This window comes from Umbelopsis ramanniana (genome assembly GCF_025399195.1).
Source record: "Umbelopsis ramanniana AG unplaced genomic scaffold K450scaffold_54, whole genome shotgun sequence".
Taxonomy (NCBI): domain Eukaryota; kingdom Fungi; phylum Mucoromycota; class Umbelopsidomycetes; order Umbelopsidales; family Umbelopsidaceae; genus Umbelopsis; species Umbelopsis ramanniana.
Window position 1 is genome coordinate 87,548 of NW_026252140.1, and position 22,179 is coordinate 109,726.

Sequence of the window (22,179 nt, forward strand, 5' to 3'; positions counted from 1 at the left end):
CTATGAGCAAGAGCCCAACCATTAGCGCGAGCAATCCATTTTGTAGGGTCTAGGCACGAAAGAAATGGATAAATTGCGTTAGTCAAGAATCCATATTTGAACTGAAAGGAATAATATATATATATGGATGGAAGTATGTCCCATAAGGCAACTTCGTCCGCTGGTATTCACCTTCTGAACTTCGTGTGGCATACGTGGGTGTCAGTACGCACTCGTGTTCCGGTAATGCTGTAGAGGATGGAGATGAGGGCACGTCATCTGACAACAGCACATCTGAATGGCGTTCGTTTTCGTACAGGCGGTCTAAGTCAGCAAAGTCAGTTTTCGGGTGTCCATAGATGCTTCCTTGTCGTGAATTGGGACTGGAGTTGGTGTTAATAGTAAAAGTGCGAGTCGCGAGTTTTGAAAACATTTTATATTGAACAGCAAATGCCCATTGGGGGGGAGATGATTAAAGAGGAAGGTAGTATTATGGAGTGAGATGTTGTAGAGAAATTTATAAAATCTCAAGTGGAGAAAAAAAAAATGAAACCGGCTTTTAGCTGGGGAGCAGCATATTTATATAGTTGGCTTGACTTGAGGGAGGGAGAAAGGGGGGAAATTTCGATATAATAGGCAAACGTAACCCGTTGACAAATACTCAAATCATAGTTTCCGGGCAGGCTGGAGCAAGCCTGATGTGGTGTGGTGTGGTGTTTGGTCAGCAAAAAATATATTTTCTCTTCCTTGTCCGTATACGCTCGGCCGTCCCTAGCATTCCAATGCTGCCCGTGTGGGATGACTCTATGATATCCGCTCGCCAAGCACCTCGTTCGTTGAACACCCTGAGACATTCACCTACATGGCTTGTTTTGTTGTAACGTAAAATAAATATAGAGTGGCTTCCAATAATTCCAAACAGGCACAAAGCTGTGTGCTGTGCTGCAAAGCCATACTTTTATTTATCATCGGTTGGAATGCGAATGAGGTAGCGATAGCTAACACCAAAGGTGTGACAACATCGGATAGGATAAAGAGATGCCGACCTTTCGTCTTTTGTCATCCAAGGAATCCAACCCGCAGCTTTCCCCCTTCCTTTAACCAAACAGTATCACAACCCAAAAAGACGGCTTCCGGTTGGTGAAGGTCACGCGTTGATCGGCTCGATATGGCCGGGTACATCACAAATACAAGTGGATAATCAGATTTTACGACTCTGAGATGAGTTTATATAAATTATGGACAGCATAAACATTATATTTAAGCAGCTAGATAATACTAAAAAACTTCAGAACTTCATTCTGGGTAGCTTCACTGCAATTTACAAATAAAAGTGCTGCGTTTTCCGAATTGAGCCAGTATTCGAGATTTTTTTCATTCATCCATACAAAATATCTTTGACTTTCATCATCTGAAATCCAAGTGGTAGCTGTACGTCTTGGTGCGGCATCAGTGTTTCTGTCAGGGTAAAACTTGAGAGACTTGATAAGCATTTTTTGAAAAGATGCAGTAGTGCCAAGGTGGAGAGGTAAGGAATTGTGGAGGATGAATCGATAGCCTCGCTTATAAAGCCATGGAGGAGGATATGGGATAAATTTGGAGCCGAGTACATAAAAGGTAGCCGAAAGGTTCGAGACAATCCATTATTTGAAAAAGACATCCATTTTGCGGCCATTCGCCTTCTAATGTCCGTTTGGCGGCTCATGTGGGTAGAGCGGTTGCGACAACGCACCAGTTAAAGGGATCCTCTTGAAGCCATTTGCCTTCTATTGTCGGTTTGGCGGCCATGTGGACTGAGGCCACTGCAGTCGCTGCAGCTCTGCTTCAATGTATTTTAAAAGCCGACAAGCCAAAATCAAGCCTGATCTCCTTGTGGGGCAGCGAAAGCTTACCCGACAGCGTGTGCCAGACGAAAAAAGAGTATGTCCAGCGACGCAGCGTTCCAAGCCTTCGATCATTACGACTTTGACAAAGACGACCGATTTCAAGTCAGTTGACAATGAGCTTGTTTGCTTTGATTTAGTACGGATGACTAACCTTCTTTAAACATAGGCCGGATTGCCATCTTTATTAAAGAATCAAGAAGGCAAAACTGAATCTGAACGTTTGGAGTTAATTCAACGAGCCAGATGGTTCTATTACACAAAGTTAGAGCAGCTGACGAAGCCATTTCTTTCTCTTCCTTCTATCAAATGCCTCACATACTTACACATTGCCTATTTTAATATAGGTTTGTACAAGCTTTCGATTATACTGAATATCAACAATGGAAGATAAATCGTAATCCCACCGACAACAACATATCTGACAAACAAGATGACCCTGTCCAAGCAAAAGGTACAAAGAATGGCATGGAAGAAAAATTGCTGCTTGCTGCATATGACCCTGAATAACGTTTATTCCATCATTGACCGTAAATAGATTCTTCGACCGATGACAACGAAACCCCTAAACGACTCACCTTCCAAGAAATTGTAGAAAGAATAGAGAAGGGTGAAGAAATACCTGGAATCAAACAGATCCCAAATAAGTTGAACGAAGCCGCTCCTAGCGAAGCTAAACTCTCTGCACGACCGAAGCCATGGGAGGTGCAGCAACGAAGCTCAGAAGCCATCGACAGTAGCTCTGGTACTAACGACGAAAATGTAAATTCGAATCCTACCAATAGTCACATACTGTAGGCAACCCTTAGAAAAAGCATTCCTTTCCTACTAAGTATGATTTTTGATTGACCTACATGACACGTCAAGCTGTACAGAACCGAATCGGATACTTTAGTTACAGGCAATGATGTAAAGAAAAATAAATGAATACTATCTACAATCTAAATAAGCTTGGCCATAGCCATTCTGTAAAACTATCGAAAACATTTCTCTTCCTAGAGAAAGGTGGTATAGGGTGATATACACAGGTTGTAATTTCGGGTAAAGGGGGTAGACAGGTATTTCAGAGGGAGGCTACAATTTGTGGCCGGGTGGTCATCTCTAGGCCAAGCGTAGCCTTTGTGTCAAAGTAATTTCCATGATGGCTGATAGGGGTGCCTGGGTTAGACACCGACCGTCTCTTTGGTAAATAGTGTTCAGGTACATCCAGTTTGCTCGTGGACCGTTTTCGTCTACGAGCTAATGAGGAGGAGACTTTTCGCTGCTCCATTATTCGTTGATGGATAATTGATTGGTTTTGTTGATGTGACCAACCCCATAAATGACTTCCAAGAGTGTGAACCGTTGTGCTGAGTAGCCAATTGGTCGAGGTTATAGTCAGGGATGATAGTACTTCCAGTATCAACATAGCAAGCCTGATCAAAATAAATGAAGATGTCAAGGTACTAACAACAACGGCTACTGTTACCAAGGTAATAAGGCCAAGTATAATGAAAGGTGACAGAGCTAGGCCAGCCACTGTGAGCAAAAGTGTGACCAGTTTGTTGCTCATTGCAAAGGGGAATGCAATGTGAAAAGGCAGAGAAGTAAAGCAAGCTGTTGTGGGGGTCACCATAAGAATTGGGTCGGAGCATCATTCGGTTCATCAATGAAACGACTGGTTCATTAGCTTGTCACATGCAGATTTTTGGAAAACTCTTGACTCTCGTGACGATGTAAGGATTTGTTCATACACTTTGTGAGCTGCGTTTCATCGTCTTGAGAAAGAAGTTATCCCACACAAGAAAAGTGTTCCAGCGTCCCGTCGTACGCGAAACTAGAAGCGGACGTATATTCCCTTGGGATGAAAAAGACGGCCAACCATGCAAATTTTGCTTCCCATCGTAGTCACAAAATGGACAGCTGTTTGCGAAGAATGAGGCCAAAGGTCACGCGCTGGCTGGAGGGAAGAAAAATATTGGTGGGGGGGCTGTCCGCAGGAAATCTGTCAGGCTGGACTGGGCCATAACCAAAAAAATTCAGGCTCGGCGGTCCCCAATTCCTTCAGATTTGCACTACGCTCACATTGTTATTATCTTTCTCTTCTCTTACCTGGCAAATATCCTCCATCGTCATGAAACATCACAAGTACATTCTGGTCACACTCAGCCTAGGAATATCGTCCCTTGCTCTTCCTATAGCACTGGCCGATCCTTCGCCTTCCATTAACCCTGATTCAAGCATGTACTCTATTCAAACCTCTCCGCCAACACCCACCAACGTGTGCACAAAAGCATGTTTACAACCTAACGCAACCCCAAGTTGCCCATCACAATGTCCAGGATCGTGTATGATTCAACAATCCACCGATCCGTGCTGCCCCAACAGTATGGAAGCCATTTGCAACGATACCAGTGTGGCCGTTTCTTCATCCACCAAAAGCAACGCCAACCCATCTCCGCCAGTGACTAGCAACTCCTTGGCGTTGGTCTCGCCCACCACTAGCTCACCTCAATCATCGGCTACCGCTCATAATAATGCGGCATCCACAGACATGACGTCCAATCATGCTTTATACATAAGCACAGCGCTGGTCGCTATTGTTTTTGCTGCTCTTCTTCATTAAGATTAGTGTCTTCCCATGTACCATATCTGATCGGCAACCTGTATATCCCCCGTCCCATACTTTTTTTTCCTTCTCTTTTGCGAGTTGGATAAATATTCTATATTCCTTACATTTTATTATGTACACAACACCTTCCTCTGTTCGATATTATTAAAAAATTTGGCATGTTTCTATTTGGAGCATTCACCTGTAAACGAGATAATTTGTCTGAATGTGAACGATACTCTCCTCGATCGTTCGATGGTAGTGCCATCCGATAAAGTCTCGATCAAATCCTTGGAAATCGAGTGCTTATAGTTATATCGAGCTTCTTCCGTCATCACAAGCATGGATCGCCGAGCTGTAAAATAACATAGGTGTCAATGTGAAATTCGATATATGGGCATGCTATGGGTCACTTACGCAAAAGGACGTCAACCGTGCGACCAGTCTCTGCATTTGTGAACTTCATGACGCAAGCCGAGAGTAATGATAATGAAAGGATGGCAGGGCCGAAGATACTGGGGGCATCTAATTTCGAGGGGGTTCAGCATGATGTTGATCTACGCGTTCACTTATATATGAAACTGACCTGTATGAGGCATGATACCTTGGCCAGGCTCATATTCATTGACCAGGAGATGATTCGGTGGCGGTGACAAATTTTGGTCAGCAATGCGGTCTAAAACCGGTGTGACGAAGTCTGGAAGTGGACCAAGCTCTTGCAGCACTTTTCTGTCCGAACGGGAATTGAATTGCTGCTGGGTAAGTGATAGTTACGCTTTTTGGAAGAAATACCCGTATTTATACCTATACTGATAGCTGAAGAGATGGCCATACTGCTGCGTCCTCCTCTTCAATTCAGGATTGGGGCTATTGGTTGAAAGATAGGTACATCAGTAACTGAGGTTTCAACCAGGTTGCTTCTAGAAGATGAGTGGCCCCCATATGTACCTAATTCCAAGTCCTGACCATAGCCGCTCATCGCAGCATTGGACCAAATGCGTTTCTTCCTCGGGAGAAACAAAGTCCTCAACCACAGTGAGCCCCGGTAGTATCTGCATGATATACGTGTGTCTAACTGCTTCGAGCCCTGCCTCAATTGCTGAGGTTCACCAAACACAAATGAAGGAAAAAAAAAAATCTGAGCTCATGTGACGTTAGCGGATCGCCCGATTGCACGGAGTCGGCCCAGTAAAAATGGTGACTGACATCACAAAGAGTGCGACGGCAGCCGTTGTTTCGCTTCTTAACTTTCTTCTTTTACCGCCTCGCACAAGCATGGCTCCTATGAAATCTTTGACTGCAGTGGCAGTTTTGGCTCTTGCCGTCTGCTCCCAGGTAGTCAGTGCTCAGCAACAGCAGCACGTCTTCAGTGACGTTCAGACCACTATCGCCGACAACTCCCCCCTTGGAGACCTCGGCAACTGGTTTGAAGATGCCTTGGAAGACATTCAAGAAGCTGTCGAGGATGTTCGTAAGACCGTCACCGGTGTTCTTGAGGATGCTTATGATAACTCTCAAAAGGAATGGCTCAAGGTCTTTTCTCACCCTGCCTTCCCTGAGTATTCCATGAGATACAAAAAGCCTGCGCTTTGTGACCCCGACGTTAAGCAGGTAAGTCGGCAATATTATCTACCATAGCTTGCAGTACATAGCATCATCTAACGGTTCATTCCTCCTATCTTTGTGCTATTTGTGTTCGGAAATATATAGATTAGTGGTTATATTGATATTGATACCGACAAGCACTTCTTCTTCTGGTTCTTCGAGTCGCGTGATAAGCCCGCATCAGACCCCCTTATTCTTTGGCTCAACGGTGGCCCTGGATGCAGTTCGTTGACTGGCTTAATGATGGAGCTTGGGTAAGTGTGAGATGATTTCTTGGTATTCAGACTTGGCGCAATAATGGGATTCTCACCAGTGACTGTTTTTAATCTCGTTAGCCCATGCTCCGTGAACGACGAGGGAACTGATACCATCATCAACAAGTATTCATGGAACAACAATGCCAACATTGTTTTCTTGGACCAGCCTTTGAACGTTGGCTACTCCTATGGTAGTGATGGTGCCAGCAACACCAATGCTGCCGCCAAGGACGTCTATGCCTTCCTTCAATTGTTCTTCCAGGAGTTCCCTGAATATGCTGACCTTGATTTCCATGTTGCTGGAGAGTCATGTAGGTTTCTAATATGAAATGTTTTTGAGTTTACGGGAAAATTTTACTCACGCGCGCCCGCTTTAGATGCTGGTCACTATATCCCCGCTATTGGTGAACAGATTCACAACAACAACAAGGGCAAGTTCGCTGTCTCCTCCTTGGCTGCTCATCAGAACACCCTTGCCGATATCAACCTCAAGTCTCTTATGATTGGTAATGGTTTGACCGACCCTCTTATTCAATACAAGTGGTATGCTAAGGTTAGTAGGTTATATATTGACTGCCATAATATTGAACGCGTTTCAAAACTAACATTTGTCATAAATGGTTTTTTTACAAAAGATGGCCTGCGAGAACAACTATGGCCCTGTTTTGGATAACAGCACTTGCAAGCAAATGGAAGCCAACTACCCCGCCTGTGCTCGTTTGATTCAGAACTGCTATGACAACGGAGGTGTCTTCTCCTGCTTGCCTGCTGCGTAAGTATATGCGCCTTTTTCGGCATGCCCATAATCTTTGGAAAAGGTACCAAGAAATTTAACGTGATCGGTTCTCTTTTCAATAGTATGAAGTGCAACAAGGATCAACTCCAACCCTACCAACAAACTGGCATGAACCCCTACGATGTCCGCAAGAAGTGCGAAGGTTAGTAAAGCTATCATGGTCAAAGATATCTCACCTTGTGGCGTTGCAAAAGGATGACCCCACCAGTGAGTGCTGTGACCGCTCACTAAATGAAATTTTACATTTGTACATTAGGAGGCAACCTTTGCTACACAATTTTGGAGAGTGTCAAGAAGTACTTGAACATTCCTGAAGTAAAGAAGGAGCTCGGTGCTCAAGTCGACACATATGAGAGCTGTAACATGCAGGTACGGTAGTCAACCATAGATGCACACATGCACACACATGGACAAGCAAACTAATCCTATCCAACAGATCAACTTCCGTTTCCAAATGGCTGGTGATTGGATGAAGCCTTTCCACCTTGCTCTTCCACCGCTGTTGGAAGATGGTATCCGTGTTCTTATCTATGCTGGTGATGCTGACTTCATCTGCAACTGGATGGGTAACAAAGCTTGGACTCTTGAGCTTCCCTGGTCTGGACAGAAGGAGTTCGCAGCTGCCAAGGACAAGACCTGGTACTCTGATCTTGGTGACGAGGAAGCTGGTGAAGTTCGTTCCGTTCAAAATGGCAACTTTACTTTCCTCAGAATTTATGGTGGTGGTCATATGGTAAGTAACGCACAACCATACCTGCAGTTTTATGTTTAAACGTGAATGCTAACCGTACTGTACAGGTTCCTTATGACCAGCCTGAGAACTCCCTTGACTTTGTCAACAAGTGGATCGGTGGCAAGGCTTTGGCTTAAGCGTTGTAACCAATAATTTTTTCCCCATCTATTTTTCCATTGTCTGACCCCCGTTCCTTTCTTTTTTTGTTTTGTTTAAACCATTATAAACCTCAATCTATTCGTCATGCGATAAGCGTATCTCGTATCATTACTTGAATTGAACATGCGAATTAACGTTAGTCATCTCACTCGTCGCTTAACTCGTCAACTGTTGAATGTATGTGATCAGGACACGCGACATGCTCAGCGAGAGTTACATTGGATGCTCAGTCACGTCGCAGCCACCAGTAAAAGCTCAAAGACGACGGAGAGCTTGACATTCCACGATGCGCAGCGACTGACTGACATGGTCAAGGATCGGGTTGAACACCATAAACCCCTTCAATATATCTTGGGTAGCCAACCTTTCTGCGACCTTGATATCGTCACCCGTCCACCTACGCTCATCCCACGGTAAGCTTTGACATGTCTCGGAAACCTAGTATAATGGCCCCATGATGATAATCTGGTTAATTTTTGATGGTACAGCTGGGAGACTGAGGAATGGGTATACCGGCTGTTGGAGCATTTGAAGCAGCATCATGGCAAGCGACGGATACTGGACCTGTGCACTGGATCGGGATGCATTGCCCTTGCTCTTGCGCGACACTTACCTCAAGGCACAGCAGACATCCACGCCGTTGATTTTTCTCCATCAGCATTAAGTCTTGCTCGTCTGAATGCCGAGCTGTTAACGCCTCAACTCGCCAATGCCGTGAACATTGAAAAAATGGATGTGCTCAATGCGAACGACTTTAAACTCGGTGGCGCCTCTTTCGACTTGATTGTATCCAATCCACCCTATGTGACGCATGCAGAGTACGCCGAACTTACGCCTGATGTCAAGGAATGGGAAGACCGTGCTGCTCTGGTGGCTGATAACGAGGGCATGGCCTTTCATCTTCATATCGCCAACGTCATCGGTAAAAACAATGTGCTATCCAATACGCACAATTGGCCACGTCTGGTCATGGAGATAGGAGGTACGCATCAAGTAAGCGAGATAACAAAAGCACTACATGCAAATGGCTTGTCACGAGTCGAAGTTTGGAAAGATTTGGCGGGCAAAGACAGAGCTATAGCTGCAGGATAATGAGGTGGCCCAGAGGAAACACTTGTAACCAGGATGACTAGTATAACAGTGATATATCTTTTAAGCTGTTTACCTTTGTTTATATAATTGTTGTATATACAGGGATAGTAATATAATAATGATGATAAAAATAAAATGAAACAAAGAGTGGTAGTTGCAGTTATGTAATAGGGAAATACAGTGCACAGGTAATATTAATATTAAAAAAAAGGCTGGTATATTGTTTGTGCTTGGAGCGGAGGAGGGTTTATAAGGGGACATGTACGGCTCGGAGGATCTCCATGACAATGTCGGCAGGTAGAATATCCGCTGTTTCGTCCAGCATGCTGTTTATCTCGGATTGATCGTCAGAGTCTCCATTATCGAGCAAAATTTTATGGCTGGAGGCTTCGTCCTTCAAGACCAAGCGATGGCCAAATACCTTTTCAGCAGCAATGGAGACGAGGTCCGGTGTGACATACTCACGTTTGAACAGGGCAGATAACGCTTTGACCACCAATACCAGATCTTGCGAAGCTCTGGCTGTCAGTCCACAATGCACCAGTCGATGAGTTCGAATACCTACAATGATGTCTCGAATGTATATTACAATATCGGCATTGACATTCACTCTGTTGATGCTTGCTGCGAGCTCCTTTAACTCCTTTAAAATCAAATGCATAATACATGTGATGTTAGCGATAACATAAATGCCAGATAATCATATTTGCTGATCAACATACTTGGTGCCTAAATAAAATCTGTCGCTTCATGATCTGATTGTGGCCATGTCTGGCATCAGCAGCATTTGGGGTATCTGATAAAGATTCGTCGTCAAACCGGTAGCTGACGAAGAAACGGTCGATCTTTGTAAAAAAAGGTTAAATGAATAGTTCTGATAATGCCTGTCCTGTCCTATTCATGTGGCGCATAACTTACAAGTCGACTGAGCATAGATCTTGGAGGAGCGTCTTGCGGCAGAACGGCAATGACAATGAAAGGACTGGGCACATTATAAGTCGCTGAATGGATTTTCAACTGTTGAACGATGATAATCTAGTATCCATCATACTGATTAATTAACCGGCAAGTGCATCTCCTCCTTAAAACCAAACATACCTCTAGCAACGTAGCTTGCACTAAATCACTTGCTTGGTGTAAATTTTTGACGATAACAGCCTGAGCAATTCTTGTTGGAATGAAGCCTTTGGAGGAGTCACCAAAATCGGATTTTCTGAAACGTCCATATTCTTTGTCTTCCTGCCCTCTATAATGGTGTACTGAAAGATCGTTTGACTTGCGATTGATCGTGAAGTCAATTGGACTGATGGGACCAGTTGCTCCTCCGTATCCAGAGGGTACACCGAGTCGGTTTCGACCATCCACAGAGGATGTTGTACTTTGCCCAGCGGCAGACGTTCTTCGCTGAGTTAAAGACTTAAACATTCTCTCCTCTTTGCCATGGGGTCGCCCAGACGACCCATTGCTAGCATGATGACGCATAGATTGGGTGGACGCTCCGCTGCCGGCCCAATTTGAGTCGTTGCTTTGATAAGACGAATATGAGCGATTGCTAGACATCCTTGTCATTCCGTTCGGTTGTAGTGACATTGGATCCAGATTGTTCTCTTCATGTACAGGCACAAACAATTGTTGGACAAAATCTCCAGACGTTTGGTTGGGAGAGCAGTTGATATTGGCACAAGTGAATCCGAATACACTGGTGAACACCTATCCGAAAGAGTTTGTTTAATATATATCAATCACCCTGAGTGTACTCCAAATAAAACCCTACCTTGTTCGCCATGCTAACAACATTGGGAAGCTGATCTTCCGATGCGGTGAGAATTAGATGTCGACCGGGTCCGGATATCAGGCACAATAATATAGAAATGAATAAATCCTGATTGAAGCTGACATTAGATTTCTGTCTCAAAGTTTGAATCTTATCCCTAATCCAATCCTTGGACTGCAGCTGTGGGTCATGTTGCATGCCTGCCTTCCTAAGTGTAGTGAATGCAAAGATGTGGGAGGTGGAAAAGGATGTTCGGAATCTGAAATCATGAACTACCTAAATCATCCATCCAACAAACAATGGGAGGAAGTTCCGAAGGGAAAGCGCAGGCTAGCATTACATTGACTCCATTGCATATCTGTACCTTTTGCATATCTCATGTATGTTAGAATTTACTTGCTCACCTCTGTCAGTGCATCATATCTGGTATTCGACCGTGCGCCAAAGCAGCTCTTGTGTCATTTCTCCAGCATATCATACAGATATTTAAGCTTTATTTACAGTCTATCCCATAGAATGTGAGTTTTCAACCAACACCATGCCGAATATTTATTTTAAAAATGCATGCTTCTGCTAATCCATACATCGACGTCAAAGTTCTGGATGGGACAGTCGCCAGCATGTGCTATCACGTAGGTGCAGTGCAGTGCAGCTGAACTCCCCTTGTGATATCCTTTCAAATCATGCTCTTGGAGAATATGATTTGGACAGCGCCACAAACTCACCCGCAACACACATGCTGTTCCGATCGAGCAAAAATGTTACTTGTGAGAACAGACGCCAGTAGAGTGAGCATATTTCTTCAACTATTACGCAAACAGAGGGTCATTTGCCAAGGTTTCAAGAAATCTCCTATGCCTACTGCCAGGGCGTATTGGTTACTGTACCATCATAGAGATAAGCCAAATCGATCCCTCCGTAACCCCAGTTTAAATGGCTATAGGTAGCTGTAACGCAGAATGGGATTTTTTTTTTCCCAGGTGTTGTACGTGGGCATACAGGAAGGCATTGATTCTTTGGACAAAATCTGGAAAAGCCCCAGAGTCTGATTTGATTGGTCAATGCAGATTTTCGTGAATAGCCCGTAAATGAATAAAATCGTATTCACCCGACATCACGTTTTGCATACTCTTTTTCCTCTTCTCTTCTTTCGTTATCGCTGATCACCATGAGCACCCTTCTACAAAAACTCGCTATATGGTAAAATGACATTCTGCTGCTTCTTGACGTTGCAATTAAACATTAACCACGTAAATTGATCACCAGCACGGTTATTCCAATCGCCACCGTTGTAACTTATTCTAGGGCTGTCAATGCGGAAACGTCTATGACCCATCCACAAAGATTTGTAGCAAGCGGCTGTGATAAAGAAGCCCTTGAATCTGTTCAGTCAGAGTGGAAGATCCGTAACCAAGGAATTGGCTTGCGAGACGTCAGGTATGAGCTGCTATCATGACAAGGAAAAAAAAGGAGATGTAGACTAATTTTTTGAGACAGACGCAGTGGTGGTGGAGTTTAACGGCGAGCTCTTTTTTTCGATTTCGCACCACATGACTTGAATATCCGACAACATCTGTACATTTTTTCTCGCGCTGTCCCTGATTCCTCCACACCCCCCAACCAAACACGCAATGCACGCACAGCTGCTATGTTTTATTCCCTCAGCTATCAACTATTTTACTCTTCTTCAGACATCTTGTTGCTTTCTCTTCACATGTTGACAATCTTGTGTCTAGATGCACCGTATGATTATATATCAAAATTAAAAGGAGGCTTTAGCGAACTAGTGGCTGGAATAAAGTTATAAACCATCTCTCAATGTCATGACTAACCTATATTCCTCTATATTGTCAAAGTCCAGTATCACTGATAAGGTAAATCAAGAGGTGATAAGTAACCTATCTCTTCCAAAAGGGTCTCCACCCGGAAAATACTGTCCACTTACCAACGTCTCGTTTTGTCAGTGGTTTCTTGGTGAGGGGGCAAATATTACGCTTGCCCTCCCAGCTCGTTAAACAGCGCACCCAGCTAGTGTACCTTGAACGGGGAGTAAATTTGTTATCAAAAAGTGTGGGGGATGTGGGTGAGTGGAATACCCGTTCTACATACCCCATGACATGACCATACTTCGAGATAGCTGGTTTGACAACCTCATCCAGTGTGATAGGGTCTATAAATCCAGGCAAAGGATTATCGGGCTGTTTCTTCTCAATGCCCCATCCTGCAACGTCGTCGTCATCTTCGATGGTATCTTCAAAGTTGCTACTTCCTCCTTCTTCAGATGCATTGCCGCTCATTCCATATTCGGCTACCAAGGCTGCCGCTCTTGTGCGTGTACGTCGGGTTGTCCACAATTTGGTGCTATAACTGCCAGAGTTATCATCATCGTACCCGATAAGGTCATCTGAATCTTCTTCATAGTCGCTCATGCCTCCCCAACGATTCCGGCCACCTCGTCTCTTGCGTTTTTTACTAGACTTGGAGGTTTGTGGGGTAGGCGATGCAGAGGCAGAAGTGCTGGGAGCCGTAACTCTTGCTCGCACTGGTTTGGGTCGTGGCGGTGTGTCAGATGATGATCCATTACCATTACCGTGATGTTTGCTGTGTGTACGGAAGGTTTTTTCAACCTCTCCATTCGAGTTTTTTTTGTCAAAAAGGTAGTGAGCCTTTCCGCGCTCATCTAGGACGTAATTTGGATCATTGATCTGCTTTGTCTCCACAAGCAGTCGATAGAAGTTGGAGCACTTTTGAGTTTCGTCAATGAAGGGAGTCATCGTTAAGCCATTGAAGATAGTGTATGAGTAAGCATGTTCAAGTTACCTGATAGCCAACACGGCCAGGAATTTTCATGGAGAATATTCCCCATTGACCATTGGCACCAGCCTCTGCCAACCTGGCATAGAAAAGTTTTTTCTCCTCCTTCAAGAAACGGTTATTAATGTAAAGCGCTTTCGAGTTTTTGAGTACCCATAAATTGCATACTTCAGTCCACTGTCCTTTGCGTTGTACTTCTCCGGGAGCGTTAAATCGATAGTAATAGCTGTTTGGATTTTGTTCAATCATTTGATAGGCTCGAATCCGAGCTTGTGACCATCCTTCAAATGCTTTTTCTGGATCAATCTGATGTTCTTGAAACTGCTTGAGAGCTTCGTCAAGTCCCAGACGACCACCCATTCGGTACTGTCTATCATCAGAAATACATGCCTGGTCAGTCTGCGTTATCTTCAGTCTTTACATGTCGGGGAACTTACTTCTTCGCTTGGTCGTTTGTAGTCTTTTTCAGTGTCACTGATCGCTTCTTAAGAAGCTGCTCATACGCAGCTTTCTGCTCATCTGTCATTGAAGGAGCTTAAAAAATAAAAAGTGCATTTGATGTTAAATGTTCTGGTTCAACCAATAAGTCGAGCTTTGTACTTTGCCTTACCTGCTCGCTCTACTTCCGGGATATGCTTGGTGGCTATCTGTTTTCGAATGCCAATCAAGTACCCAGTCTGCGTTAGACGAACAATCACTTCATCCTAAGAGTATAACTCTTAGTATCAACATCAATAGTCAAATTGAAAAAGATGCCAACACAAACGCGTACTTCATCATTGCCACAGTCTTCCAGCATTTCGTCAATCTCCTCATCACCAACGTAGTCAAACATGGCTAAAATCTTTTGTGATTTCCTAGCTCTTTCACGCCGTTCATACTCTGCAAACTGTCGCTGTTGCAAAGCTACTCGCTTGGCGATGATATCTTTTTCATTTTCGGTCACTTCAGAGCTAAACACGCTCTCTTTCCGAACGGTTTCAATATTTTCACTGGAAAAAGAAAGTCAGTTAGTTCAATCACAACATCCATTAAAAGTGGGTCTGTAAATCAATAATCATATCTTGCCTCTCCAATCGGTCTAATTTAAAGCTGTCCAACGATTTTTTCAGATCTTCTTCATCTTCGAACACACAAGGTTTTACGACTCGTAAATGGTCCTATCGATATGGATCAGTGTTGCTGCTCGTAACAATTCAAAGTCATTATCGTACCAGTATGGATGAAGGTTTGATAGACGATGGGACAGGAACTGTCTGCCAGTGTTGGGGAGGGCGCTTACGTTTGGCGTACCCTTCTACCAAACTCTCCTTGTCAGCTTCAAATGTCAAAAAATTTGACACAGACAATTCACATTTACCTTCCAGAAAAAACTTCGAAACTAGCTTTTCTTCGATGTCAGCGTTCTTCATCATGAGCGTAAATATACAAGGAAAAGAGAAAAAGGCGTATGCAAACAGGAAAACGTTTTTTATTTACTATCGGCTTCTGTTTGGATCAACCCGGGCCACCACCACCCAAGGTTACTTGGTGCGGAACTAGAAAGGATGATCAATGATAAATTTGGTAGTTTATTTTCTGAAGGGGGTTGAGTTCCACTTACGCCCGCATTCATTTTTGAAATGCACTTTTTGTAACGTAACTCGGTTTGTAGAGTTAGTTTAGTGATTTTGGTAAGATTGGAGCGCATTTCAATGGGATACTTCGCTTGATTTCGCTTGACATGTGTGTACCATAAACTGACAAGGAATTTCGAACGCGTAGTTCGTTTTGGGAGAAAAACGAGTTGAAGATTTATCAGTTTTGGGAAATGAAGCAATTTACTTTCTGTTTATCTAGAGACATGAAATGATGAAGGATATGGAGATCATCGCTGTATTTCACTATTGGATGGTTTGCGATAAGTAATGTTAGAATGAGAATAGCCTGTGGGTTGACCAAGCCTTATTTCTGGCTGACTGGTCAAACAAGTCCTTTCCCATGCTCAAGCAAAACATCGTCATATCCCAAAACGAGCTATGCAACAGTCTTCCCATACCAATGTACGTGGGTCTCCTTACCGGTTCAGTGAGGAGCTTACTTGATTATTCTGTAACAACTGGGGACAAGTGTGACTAATGATATGCACAGAGTCACCCACAATCTCAATAAAGCTAATGATAGTCATCTTTCTTTTGTCTAACTGACGGTGTTTGTCGCATTCTTTGCGACTGACGTAAACGATCCTTTGTAATAGCTGAGGTGATATACCATTCACCACACAATTTACAGATGAGCAATTTAAACATAAATAAGCACAAGATGGATGGAAGATATAATACTCAAGCCTACCAAGGCAAAGTTACTGCTTCCCGTTCATCTCACAGAAAAAGTATGCGTCAATCACGAAAAAGTAAATTTAGGATGGGCAGGTAGAAAACTGGGGAATGCAATATTCCCTAAATGCAGCCAGCTAATTTTTTGCGTATCACTTGGGAACGCTATCAAACAAACTTTGGCCAGTGCATTTAAAAGTAAACTGCGTGGCGCGTTTTTACTCAAGGTATCATCAATCCACAAAACCTTTTTAATCGCTACCACTACCTTGTCTCAACAAGCAGAGTTTTCTGCTAATTCAAAGGTCGTCCTTACCCAGTCCATTCATTTTACGCACTCCTTGAAAACCGCCATTACCTCACCCCCCTCCCGCCTAGTAATTTACCATGATGATGTGCAGATCGCCTTCTATACAACATGCGACTTCACATATGTCCAACGAAATTCAGTCAAAGGATTCCGATTATGCCCGTGAAGATAATCAGCAAATGCTGCAAAGAGTGCTTGACATTGTGGAAGAATTGTCTGCAAGAGTCGATAGTATTCAGTCTGGCAAAAGTCGCCCTCCTGTAGACATTTACAAGCCGCTTCCTAAAGTACGTCTTAGTGGAGTACCAACCTTGTCTCTATCCGATGAGGACAGTTCACCACTTCCAGCTCGGCACTCACTTCTTATCAACCAGACCCATTCAGCTATTCTAGCCTTGGAAACGCTTGATATACAAAAGCCTCTTGATCCTCGTCATCCTGATGTGTATCAGTCCTATGTGGACGTACTGCAGACATTCAGTAACGAAACCCTCCCAGATAATCTATCTTGGACCGCTAATACTGCAGGAAGTCAGATGAGAGAGCTAGATAGCCGTTCCATGGACTTACAATCTCGTTATGCCCAGGCATATCTTCTGATGCAGTGTACACAAGCAGCTGCTCGTAATCCAAATGACATTGGTAAACTGATCGATGCTGTCAATGCCATCGCCCTTTATGATATGCAACGAGTCATTGAGATTCACAACGAGTTTCCATACAAGACCTTATCATCAGATACATCTTCAAGCCAGGACCACCTTCGCGACTCTGTGTCTACATACGATAGCTCCTATATCAAGGAGGAAACTCATGCCCCATTGTTCTCTCAAAAAGCAGGCTTAGCGTCAATGGAAAGCATTGAACTACAGCCTGCTGAAGACACTGCATCCAAATCAGTCTATTTGCCTTTGTTGGAGTACAAAGTCCAACTCATGCAGTCGCCTTCCGTTCCTTGCTTTAAAACTGCTGGCTATGTTGAAGAAGATGAAAGTATACCCATCTTTGACCACATTGAAAAGAAACATCAATCTATTAAGAAATGCCAATCAGCTTTGGAACTGGCTCGCTTTGCCCATGATGACGACTTTGACTGCGATCATTTACCCTCTCCCAGACCTCTGTTGGAGAATACAGACCCGGACTTCGATTTGCCAGCTAGGACACCTGTCGTCCTCTGTGAGGCGTTTAGCGAACCAACCGTACGAAGGAATGCCAGTGAATATCTCTATAAAATGCCAAGGTCTGATTCCTCTATATCCAGTTTTCGCCCCATCAGCAAGTCCCTTGCCTCTGCTAGAATACCAAAAGGCAATGCCTCCAAAAACCCAAAATTCGTTAGGTCTTTAGTCAAGAAGAAGGACTCTTTTGCTAAACTGTTCGCTACCGCGACCGGAAAACAGTTATAATTGTAGCAAACTGGAACCCAAAAAAATTAATTCTCTTCTCACAATGGAATTCCCTTCTGCAAAACAGCTCATCTACCACTAAGCGTTCATAATTTTGTTCAATCATATACTTATCCATAATAAACGTATCATAAATCAATCATTGGTTTCTAACGGACTTGCCAGAGTGACGTCAAATTGCTCCCTCCATTACCCGGAATCAAATGGATATCGCAGAAAATTAACCGAGTAGGCGTATGTTTTCTCGCGTTTTGTTATCTTCTTGTCAGCGCTCGCTACGAGGACTCAGCAACCGAGCATATAAACCAAAGACATCGCCACTTACAGCAGTCACTACTGCATTTCGACCATCTGCGTATTCAACACCATTTCGATACTTGTCCGCCATGACCGAAACTCCAAAGTTTACAAATCGCCTAGCGAAAGAAAAGAGCCCATATTTGTTGGTACGTTTGGCTTTTACACATATGTCAAAATGCAATGGTAGTCGACTGACAGGTTTACAATGCCATGACTATTTTACAGCAACACGGTAAGGAGAACAACTCAGCAACACACAGCGGGTTTTTTTACCACGCTAACAAACTCGAGGCAATCATGTTTACTGTTGATATTCTTTAGCACATAACCCGGTCGATTGGTATCCATGGGGAAAAGAAGCATTCGACAAGGCTGTGGCCGAGAATAAAGTCATTTTCCTCAGTGTCGGCTACAGCACCTGCCAGTATGTTTATTTCGTTTGTTCCTTTGGCGCTCTGGACTGCTCCTTTCCTAACCTTATTTGTATACAACTAAGCTGGTGCCATGTTATGGAGCATGAATCCTTTGAAAGTGAAGAAGTTGCTGATATCATGAACAAGTTTTACGTCAACATCAAAGGTAAACTTCCTGCTACATTTTTTAATTATAGACTCGAAGCGTACACTTAATTCTAGCATTACAGTGGACAGGGAAGAGAATCCCGGTGTAGACAAGATGTACATGACTTACGTTCAATTGACTTCTGGAAGAGGTGGATGGCCAATGAGTGTTTTCCTAACTCCAGACAAATATCCCATCTTTGGCGCAACGTATTTTCCACCTGATGACAAACACGGTCGACCAGGGTTCAAAACTGTCTTGAAGAGAGTCGCACAAATGTGGGAAGCGAATCCGGATACCTTGAAAGAAAATGCTACTGATACTATTGAGCAGCTCAGAAGTTATGCAGAGGTAGAGTACAATGTAGGTAATTCGAATGCAGTCTTTCAGGTTACTAAATCATGTTTCCATGGAAGCAATCTGGGACTGGATCTGCTGCCATGGACTTTTCAAAGATTACTTCAAGCGTTTATGAGCACTTGGAGTCGTCGTATGATAGCAAGCAAGGCGGTTTCGGCGGAGCACCAAAGTTTCCTACCTCTTGCCAATTTGCATACCTGTTGGACTATCATCATTATATGAAAAAAGAAGGCAAAAAGCAAGCTCAAAAGGCTTTGGATATGGTTCTTTTTACTTTGAAGGTAATAGTTGATTTATATCTGTATGTGGAATATCAGAGGTTCGTTTAATCAACTCTTGGCTTATATTGACAGAAAATTGCTCATGGCGGTATACATGGTAGGTGACGACATATGCTACAATTCCATTTTTAATGACTAGATATTTAACTAATCTTATTGACATTTAGATCATGTTGGAAACGGATTCCATAGGTAGGTTGCAGTTTGTGAAATAGTGTATACACCATAGTTGTTTTAAGTTGCTGATTTACGCCATCAAAATGTAGATATAGCACGGACGATCAATGGTAAGTTTGAAAATACCTTAAGCCAGATTGTACAGTGCAGAAGCTAATCGAATTACAGGCATGTTCCTCACTTTGAAAAGATGCTCTACGATCAAGCACAGCTCCTCTCAACCTATGCGTCTGCCTACAAAATCACTAAAGACGACTTCTTTGCGGATACCATGAGAGACATCATTAAATACGTCGAGCGGGATTTGCAACACGATGGCGGCGGCTTTTACTCTGCTGAAGATGCAGACTCATATCCAGAAAAAGGTGCTACCAAAAAACTTGGTATGTGGATCTACATATGGCATCTTCCATCATCTATTATAGCGGCTAATACATCCATATGAGTAGAGGGAGCATTCTGTGTCTGGGAAAAATCAGAGTTGACAGATATTCTTGGAGAAGACGATGCTGATATCTTCTCTCATCATTATGATGTTAAGAAGAATGGTAACGTTGATCCAGCACAAGACCCACATGGAGAACTGGAAGGCAAAGTAAGAAAATCCTCTCCATCCAAACCAATGTGCACTACATGCCACTGACCATCCTAAATAGAATGTTTTGATCGAACGATCGACTGCCTCAGAAACTGCGAAACAATTCAATATTACAGAGGATCAGGTGAATGATGTTCTTAACCGGTGTAAAGACAAGTTGTGGGCTTTACGACTGGAGAAGCGACCGAAACCTCATAGAGATGATAAGGTGAAATATTGTATGATAGATGGTATGATGTTGTAATTGTGACATTAACACCTTTGCTCTCTCAGATCTTGACTTCTTGGAATGGTAATGACATATATGTAACCTAGAGTTTCCCAATCATACATGTGTATATTTCGCTGACACCGTATGGTTAATTAGGTCTTATGATATCTGGACTGGCTCAAGCAGCTCAAGCGTTACAAGACCCGAAGATTGGCCAGTTAGCTGAGAAAGCTGCCCTGTTCATCAAGAATAACATGTATCAAGCGGATTCGTCTACTCTGATTCGAAGCTATAGAGAAGGACCATCCAGTATAGAGGGCTTCCTGGAAGATTATGCTTTTCTTATTCAAGGCCTCATAGACCTTTATGAAACTAGCCCTGACGAACAGTGGATAGAATGGGCAGACCAACTGCAAAAGAAGCAGGATGAAGTGTTTTATGACAGCAAAAATGGTGGATACTTCAGTGTAGCTGAAACGGACAAGTCGATATTGCTTCGAATGAAAGATGGTAAGGAAATGGACTAATTTGCTCATGATGGAAGAAGCGTCACTAATGATATTCCCTTTTCGTCCAACAGAGAGCGATGGAGCGGAGCCATCTGGGTATGTTATCGATAATCACTTACGCACTAGCGAACGCACACTCATTTTCCTTTTGTAGCAATGCTGTTGCCCTGAAGAACCTATTGAGACTCGGACAAGCTTTGGAGGATCATGCAATGATCGATCGTGCTGGTTTCACCGTCACTTCTTTCCATAGCATGTTGACTAAGTACCCGTTTGCTATGCCTGCTCTCGTATCTTCCTACATGATGTATGACAAAGGGGTCAAGCAGGTATAATCTTTGGCCAAGAACAGATACCTTCGCAGCAACACTTCTAATATTAGATTCCATTCACAGGTGATTACTTCTGGCCCCCTGGATGATCCGACTGTAAAAGAATTCCATCGATTGGTCAATGAAACTTTCCTTCCCAACAAATTGCTTGTGCATGCACAACAGGGAAGCTTCATAGCCTCCAAGAACCCTACCGTGAGCACATTGACTAACCAGGACCAAAAACCCTTGGTTCATATTTGTGAGAATTTCACCTGTGGAATGCCCATGGAAACGGTGGAGGAACTGGAAAAGTCGCTACAGTAATATCATCGTTTTTTTTTTTTTTTGTTTTGGCCTAACACGCCGAATAACATGACTGCAAAAAATATCTCTATTTCCTTTGTTTTGTCTCCGTACCTATATTCTTTGCGTTTATAACTTCATCCACCCGATAAAAATCTGTAATCAAACATGGACGAAAAACGTTTCAAATTAACTGACGTAGAAACGTGGAAGTCATGGAACCGGTTCACCAAAGACCGTGAGCATCATGTTGTTGTCATGCTAGGTTGCGGTGGATATACTGATATCTTCACTATTCAGTTCAATCGCACTCAGTAGACAAAGGACCTCCTAACTCTCTAGGCACATCCATCGATGAAGAAAGAAGAGATTATAGATTTGACAGATCTTTGATGGCTAGCCGATGGGCAAAAAGCGCATCGCTGTATCCGCCAGAAGTTCAAAGCATTGGCGATAGTACAGCAGAGTGGCTGAAAAATGGAGAGCAACAAGAAGATAACTGTGCCATAAGTAAGCCGCTGTCTAAACCTACTATCTTTGTTAAGCATTCCTGGCACTAACTAAATCAAATTCTAAATTGACAAAGATGCTGAATCAGAAGCAGAACAAATTGTAGTTACAAGATACACCAAGGATGAGATGATGCAATTTAATCCTGTAATGAACTTGACTTGGGTCTGCGTCGAATCCATTAATGCTCTGAACGCTGCACTGTTGTAAATTTAGTTCCTTTGATCATGCCAATGTCAATCTATAGTCTTCCAACTCTTTTATTTCTATTAGAAATAACAAGCTTTTAGACAGACACATCCTGGAATATGAAGAAGACGAGGAGCTTTGAAAAGAACC

At 43.3% G+C, this 22,179-nt stretch overlaps 11 protein-coding genes across 11 annotated transcripts; 7 read left to right on the forward strand and 4 right to left on the reverse strand.

The window, feature by feature from the left end:
• Positions 1–1,789: 1,789 nt before the first annotated feature.
• On the forward strand, positions 1,790–2,793 carry K450DRAFT_253619 (uncharacterized protein). The gene is made up of 4 exons (XM_051591066.1): positions 1,790–1,967; positions 2,032–2,126; positions 2,210–2,316; positions 2,401–2,793. The coding sequence occupies exons 1-4, from the start codon at positions 1,902–1,904 to the stop codon at positions 2,658–2,660; spliced, it is 528 nt and encodes a 175-aa protein (XP_051442099.1). The 5' UTR covers positions 1,790–1,901; the 3' UTR covers positions 2,661–2,793.
• On the reverse strand, positions 2,634–3,432 carry K450DRAFT_253623 (uncharacterized protein). The gene has a single exon (XM_051591067.1). The coding sequence runs from the start codon at positions 3,412–3,414 to the stop codon at positions 2,926–2,928; it is 489 nt and encodes a 162-aa protein (XP_051442100.1). The 5' UTR covers positions 3,415–3,432; the 3' UTR covers positions 2,634–2,925.
• A 521-nt stretch (positions 3,433–3,953) lies between these two features.
• K450DRAFT_253624 (uncharacterized protein) lies at positions 3,954–4,664 on the forward strand. Its single transcript, XM_051591068.1, has one exon. The coding sequence runs from the start codon at positions 3,976–3,978 to the stop codon at positions 4,465–4,467; it is 492 nt and encodes a 163-aa protein (XP_051442101.1). The 5' UTR covers positions 3,954–3,975; the 3' UTR covers positions 4,468–4,664.
• K450DRAFT_253628 (uncharacterized protein) lies at positions 4,553–5,889 on the reverse strand. The gene is made up of 5 exons (XM_051591069.1): positions 5,401–5,889; positions 5,257–5,319; positions 5,039–5,181; positions 4,870–4,977; positions 4,553–4,807 (listed from the first exon to the last, which is right to left on the reverse strand). Exons 1-5 carry the CDS (start codon positions 5,508–5,510, stop codon positions 4,638–4,640), a joined length of 594 nt encoding a protein of 197 aa, XP_051442102.1. The 5' UTR covers positions 5,511–5,889; the 3' UTR covers positions 4,553–4,637.
• K450DRAFT_253641 (uncharacterized protein) lies at positions 5,468–8,299 on the forward strand. Its single transcript, XM_051591070.1, has 10 exons — positions 5,468–5,649; positions 5,727–6,063; positions 6,163–6,311; positions 6,393–6,625; positions 6,692–6,867; positions 6,950–7,086; positions 7,173–7,252; positions 7,367–7,479; positions 7,547–7,843; positions 7,909–8,299. Exons 2-10 carry the CDS (start codon positions 5,728–5,730, stop codon positions 7,978–7,980), a joined length of 1,593 nt encoding a protein of 530 aa, XP_051442103.1. The 5' UTR covers positions 5,468–5,649; position 5,727; the 3' UTR covers positions 7,981–8,299.
• On the forward strand, positions 8,016–9,218 carry K450DRAFT_253656 (uncharacterized protein). The gene is made up of 2 exons (XM_051591071.1): positions 8,016–8,415; positions 8,491–9,218. The coding sequence occupies exons 1-2, from the start codon at positions 8,126–8,128 to the stop codon at positions 9,092–9,094; spliced, it is 894 nt and encodes a 297-aa protein (XP_051442104.1). The 5' UTR covers positions 8,016–8,125; the 3' UTR covers positions 9,095–9,218.
• Positions 9,218–11,102, reverse strand: K450DRAFT_253658 (uncharacterized protein). Its single transcript, XM_051591072.1, has 5 exons — positions 10,869–11,102; positions 10,193–10,804; positions 10,013–10,129; positions 9,817–9,939; positions 9,218–9,737 (listed from the first exon to the last, which is right to left on the reverse strand). Exons 1-5 carry the CDS (start codon positions 11,064–11,066, stop codon positions 9,342–9,344), a joined length of 1,446 nt encoding a protein of 481 aa, XP_051442105.1. The 5' UTR covers positions 11,067–11,102; the 3' UTR covers positions 9,218–9,341.
• A 748-nt stretch (positions 11,103–11,850) lies between these two features.
• On the forward strand, positions 11,851–12,708 carry K450DRAFT_253664 (uncharacterized protein). Its single transcript, XM_051591073.1, has 3 exons — positions 11,851–12,068; positions 12,135–12,300; positions 12,362–12,708. Exons 1-3 carry the CDS (start codon positions 12,037–12,039, stop codon positions 12,425–12,427), a joined length of 264 nt encoding a protein of 87 aa, XP_051442106.1. The 5' UTR covers positions 11,851–12,036; the 3' UTR covers positions 12,428–12,708.
• Positions 12,319–15,106, reverse strand: K450DRAFT_253670 (uncharacterized protein). The gene is made up of 12 exons (XM_051591074.1): positions 15,043–15,106; positions 14,897–14,979; positions 14,751–14,842; positions 14,455–14,674; positions 14,293–14,386; positions 14,120–14,216; positions 13,851–14,052; positions 13,689–13,787; positions 12,978–13,612; positions 12,814–12,905; positions 12,701–12,734; positions 12,319–12,600 (listed from the first exon to the last, which is right to left on the reverse strand). Exons 1-12 carry the CDS (start codon positions 15,095–15,097, stop codon positions 12,579–12,581), a joined length of 1,725 nt encoding a protein of 574 aa, XP_051442107.1. The 5' UTR covers positions 15,098–15,106; the 3' UTR covers positions 12,319–12,578.
• Positions 15,107–16,384: 1,278 nt separating this feature from the next.
• On the forward strand, positions 16,385–17,716 carry K450DRAFT_201469 (uncharacterized protein; the record flags this gene model as incomplete). Its single annotated transcript, XM_051584666.1, has 1 exon — positions 16,385–17,716. One exon carries the CDS (start codon positions 16,385–16,387, stop codon positions 17,714–17,716), a length of 1,332 nt encoding a protein of 443 aa, XP_051442108.1.
• Positions 17,717–17,954: 238 nt separating this feature from the next.
• On the forward strand, positions 17,955–21,529 carry K450DRAFT_253677 (uncharacterized protein). Its single transcript, XM_051591075.1, has 17 exons — positions 17,955–18,162; positions 18,242–18,248; positions 18,338–18,440; positions 18,513–18,595; positions 18,660–18,928; positions 18,994–19,218; positions 19,291–19,315; positions 19,386–19,410; positions 19,485–19,505; positions 19,564–19,778; positions 19,845–19,990; positions 20,052–20,201; positions 20,267–20,285; positions 20,361–20,714; positions 20,785–20,809; positions 20,868–21,042; positions 21,109–21,529. Exons 1-17 carry the CDS (start codon positions 18,103–18,105, stop codon positions 21,349–21,351), a joined length of 2,145 nt encoding a protein of 714 aa, XP_051442109.1. The 5' UTR covers positions 17,955–18,102; the 3' UTR covers positions 21,352–21,529.
• The last annotated feature ends 650 nt before the right edge of the window (positions 21,530–22,179 follow it).

Coding starts and splice junctions, on each gene's coding strand:
- K450DRAFT_253619 (XM_051591066.1), top strand. CDS start 1,902: ATGTCCAGCGACGCAGCGTTCCAAGCCTTCGATCATTACGACTTTGAC. Junction 1,968..2,031: donor ACAAAGACGACCGATTTCAA/GTCAGTTGACAA, acceptor CTTTAAACATAG/GCCGGATTGCCATCTTTATT. Junction 2,317..2,400: donor TGACCCTGTCCAAGCAAAAG/GTACAAAGAATG, acceptor GACCGTAAATAG/ATTCTTCGACCGATGACAAC.
- K450DRAFT_253623 (XM_051591067.1), bottom strand. CDS start 3,414: ATGAGCAACAAACTGGTCACACTTTTGCTCACAGTGGCTGGCCTAGCT.
- K450DRAFT_253624 (XM_051591068.1), top strand. CDS start 3,976: ATGAAACATCACAAGTACATTCTGGTCACACTCAGCCTAGGAATATCG.
- K450DRAFT_253628 (XM_051591069.1), bottom strand. CDS start 5,510: ATGCAGATACTACCGGGGCTCACTGTGGTTGAGGACTTTGTTTCTCCC. Junction 5,182..5,256: donor CTCTTCAGCTATCAGTATAG/GTATAAATACGG, acceptor CCGTTCGGACAG/AAAAGTGCTGCAAGAGCTTG. Junction 4,808..4,869: donor CACGGTTGACGTCCTTTTGC/GTAAGTGACCCA, acceptor GTTATTTTACAG/CTCGGCGATCCATGCTTGTG.
- K450DRAFT_253641 (XM_051591070.1), top strand. CDS start 5,728: ATGGCTCCTATGAAATCTTTGACTGCAGTGGCAGTTTTGGCTCTTGCC. Junction 6,312..6,392: donor GGCTTAATGATGGAGCTTGG/GTAAGTGTGAGA, acceptor TAATCTCGTTAG/CCCATGCTCCGTGAACGACG. Junction 6,626..6,691: donor CCATGTTGCTGGAGAGTCAT/GTAGGTTTCTAA, acceptor CGCCCGCTTTAG/ATGCTGGTCACTATATCCCC.
- K450DRAFT_253656 (XM_051591071.1), top strand. CDS start 8,126: ATGCGAATTAACGTTAGTCATCTCACTCGTCGCTTAACTCGTCAACTG. Junction 8,416..8,490: donor CCACCTACGCTCATCCCACG/GTAAGCTTTGAC, acceptor TTGATGGTACAG/CTGGGAGACTGAGGAATGGG.
- K450DRAFT_253658 (XM_051591072.1), bottom strand. CDS start 11,066: ATGCAACATGACCCACAGCTGCAGTCCAAGGATTGGATTAGGGATAAG. Junction 10,805..10,868: donor TTGTTAGCATGGCGAACAAG/GTAGGGTTTTAT, acceptor TCTTTCGGATAG/GTGTTCACCAGTGTATTCGG. Junction 9,738..9,816: donor AGATTTTATTTAGGCACCAA/GTATGTTGATCA, acceptor TTGATTTTAAAG/GAGTTAAAGGAGCTCGCAGC.
- K450DRAFT_253664 (XM_051591073.1), top strand. CDS start 12,037: ATGAGCACCCTTCTACAAAAACTCGCTATATG. Junction 12,069..12,134: donor CTACAAAAACTCGCTATATG/GTAAAATGACAT, acceptor ATTGATCACCAG/CACGGTTATTCCAATCGCCA. Junction 12,301..12,361: donor AAGGAATTGGCTTGCGAGAC/GTCAGGTATGAG, acceptor TAATTTTTTGAG/ACAGACGCAGTGGTGGTGGA.
- K450DRAFT_253670 (XM_051591074.1), bottom strand. CDS start 15,097: ATGATGAAGAACGCTGACATCGAAGAAAAGCTAGTTTCGAAGTTTTTT. Junction 13,788..13,850: donor GCAAAGGACAGTGGACTGAA/GTATGCAATTTA, acceptor CGTTTCTTGAAG/GAGGAGAAAAAACTTTTCTA. Junction 12,906..12,977: donor AAGTATGGTCATGTCATGGG/GTATGTAGAACG, acceptor TCCCCGTTCAAG/GTACACTAGCTGGGTGCGCT.
- K450DRAFT_253677 (XM_051591075.1), top strand. CDS start 18,103: ATGACCGAAACTCCAAAGTTTACAAATCGCCTAGCGAAAGAAAAGAGC. Junction 19,506..19,563: donor TATAGCACGGACGATCAATG/GTAAGTTTGAAA, acceptor ATCGAATTACAG/GCATGTTCCTCACTTTGAAA. Junction 19,991..20,051: donor ATGGAGAACTGGAAGGCAAA/GTAAGAAAATCC, acceptor CATCCTAAATAG/AATGTTTTGATCGAACGATC.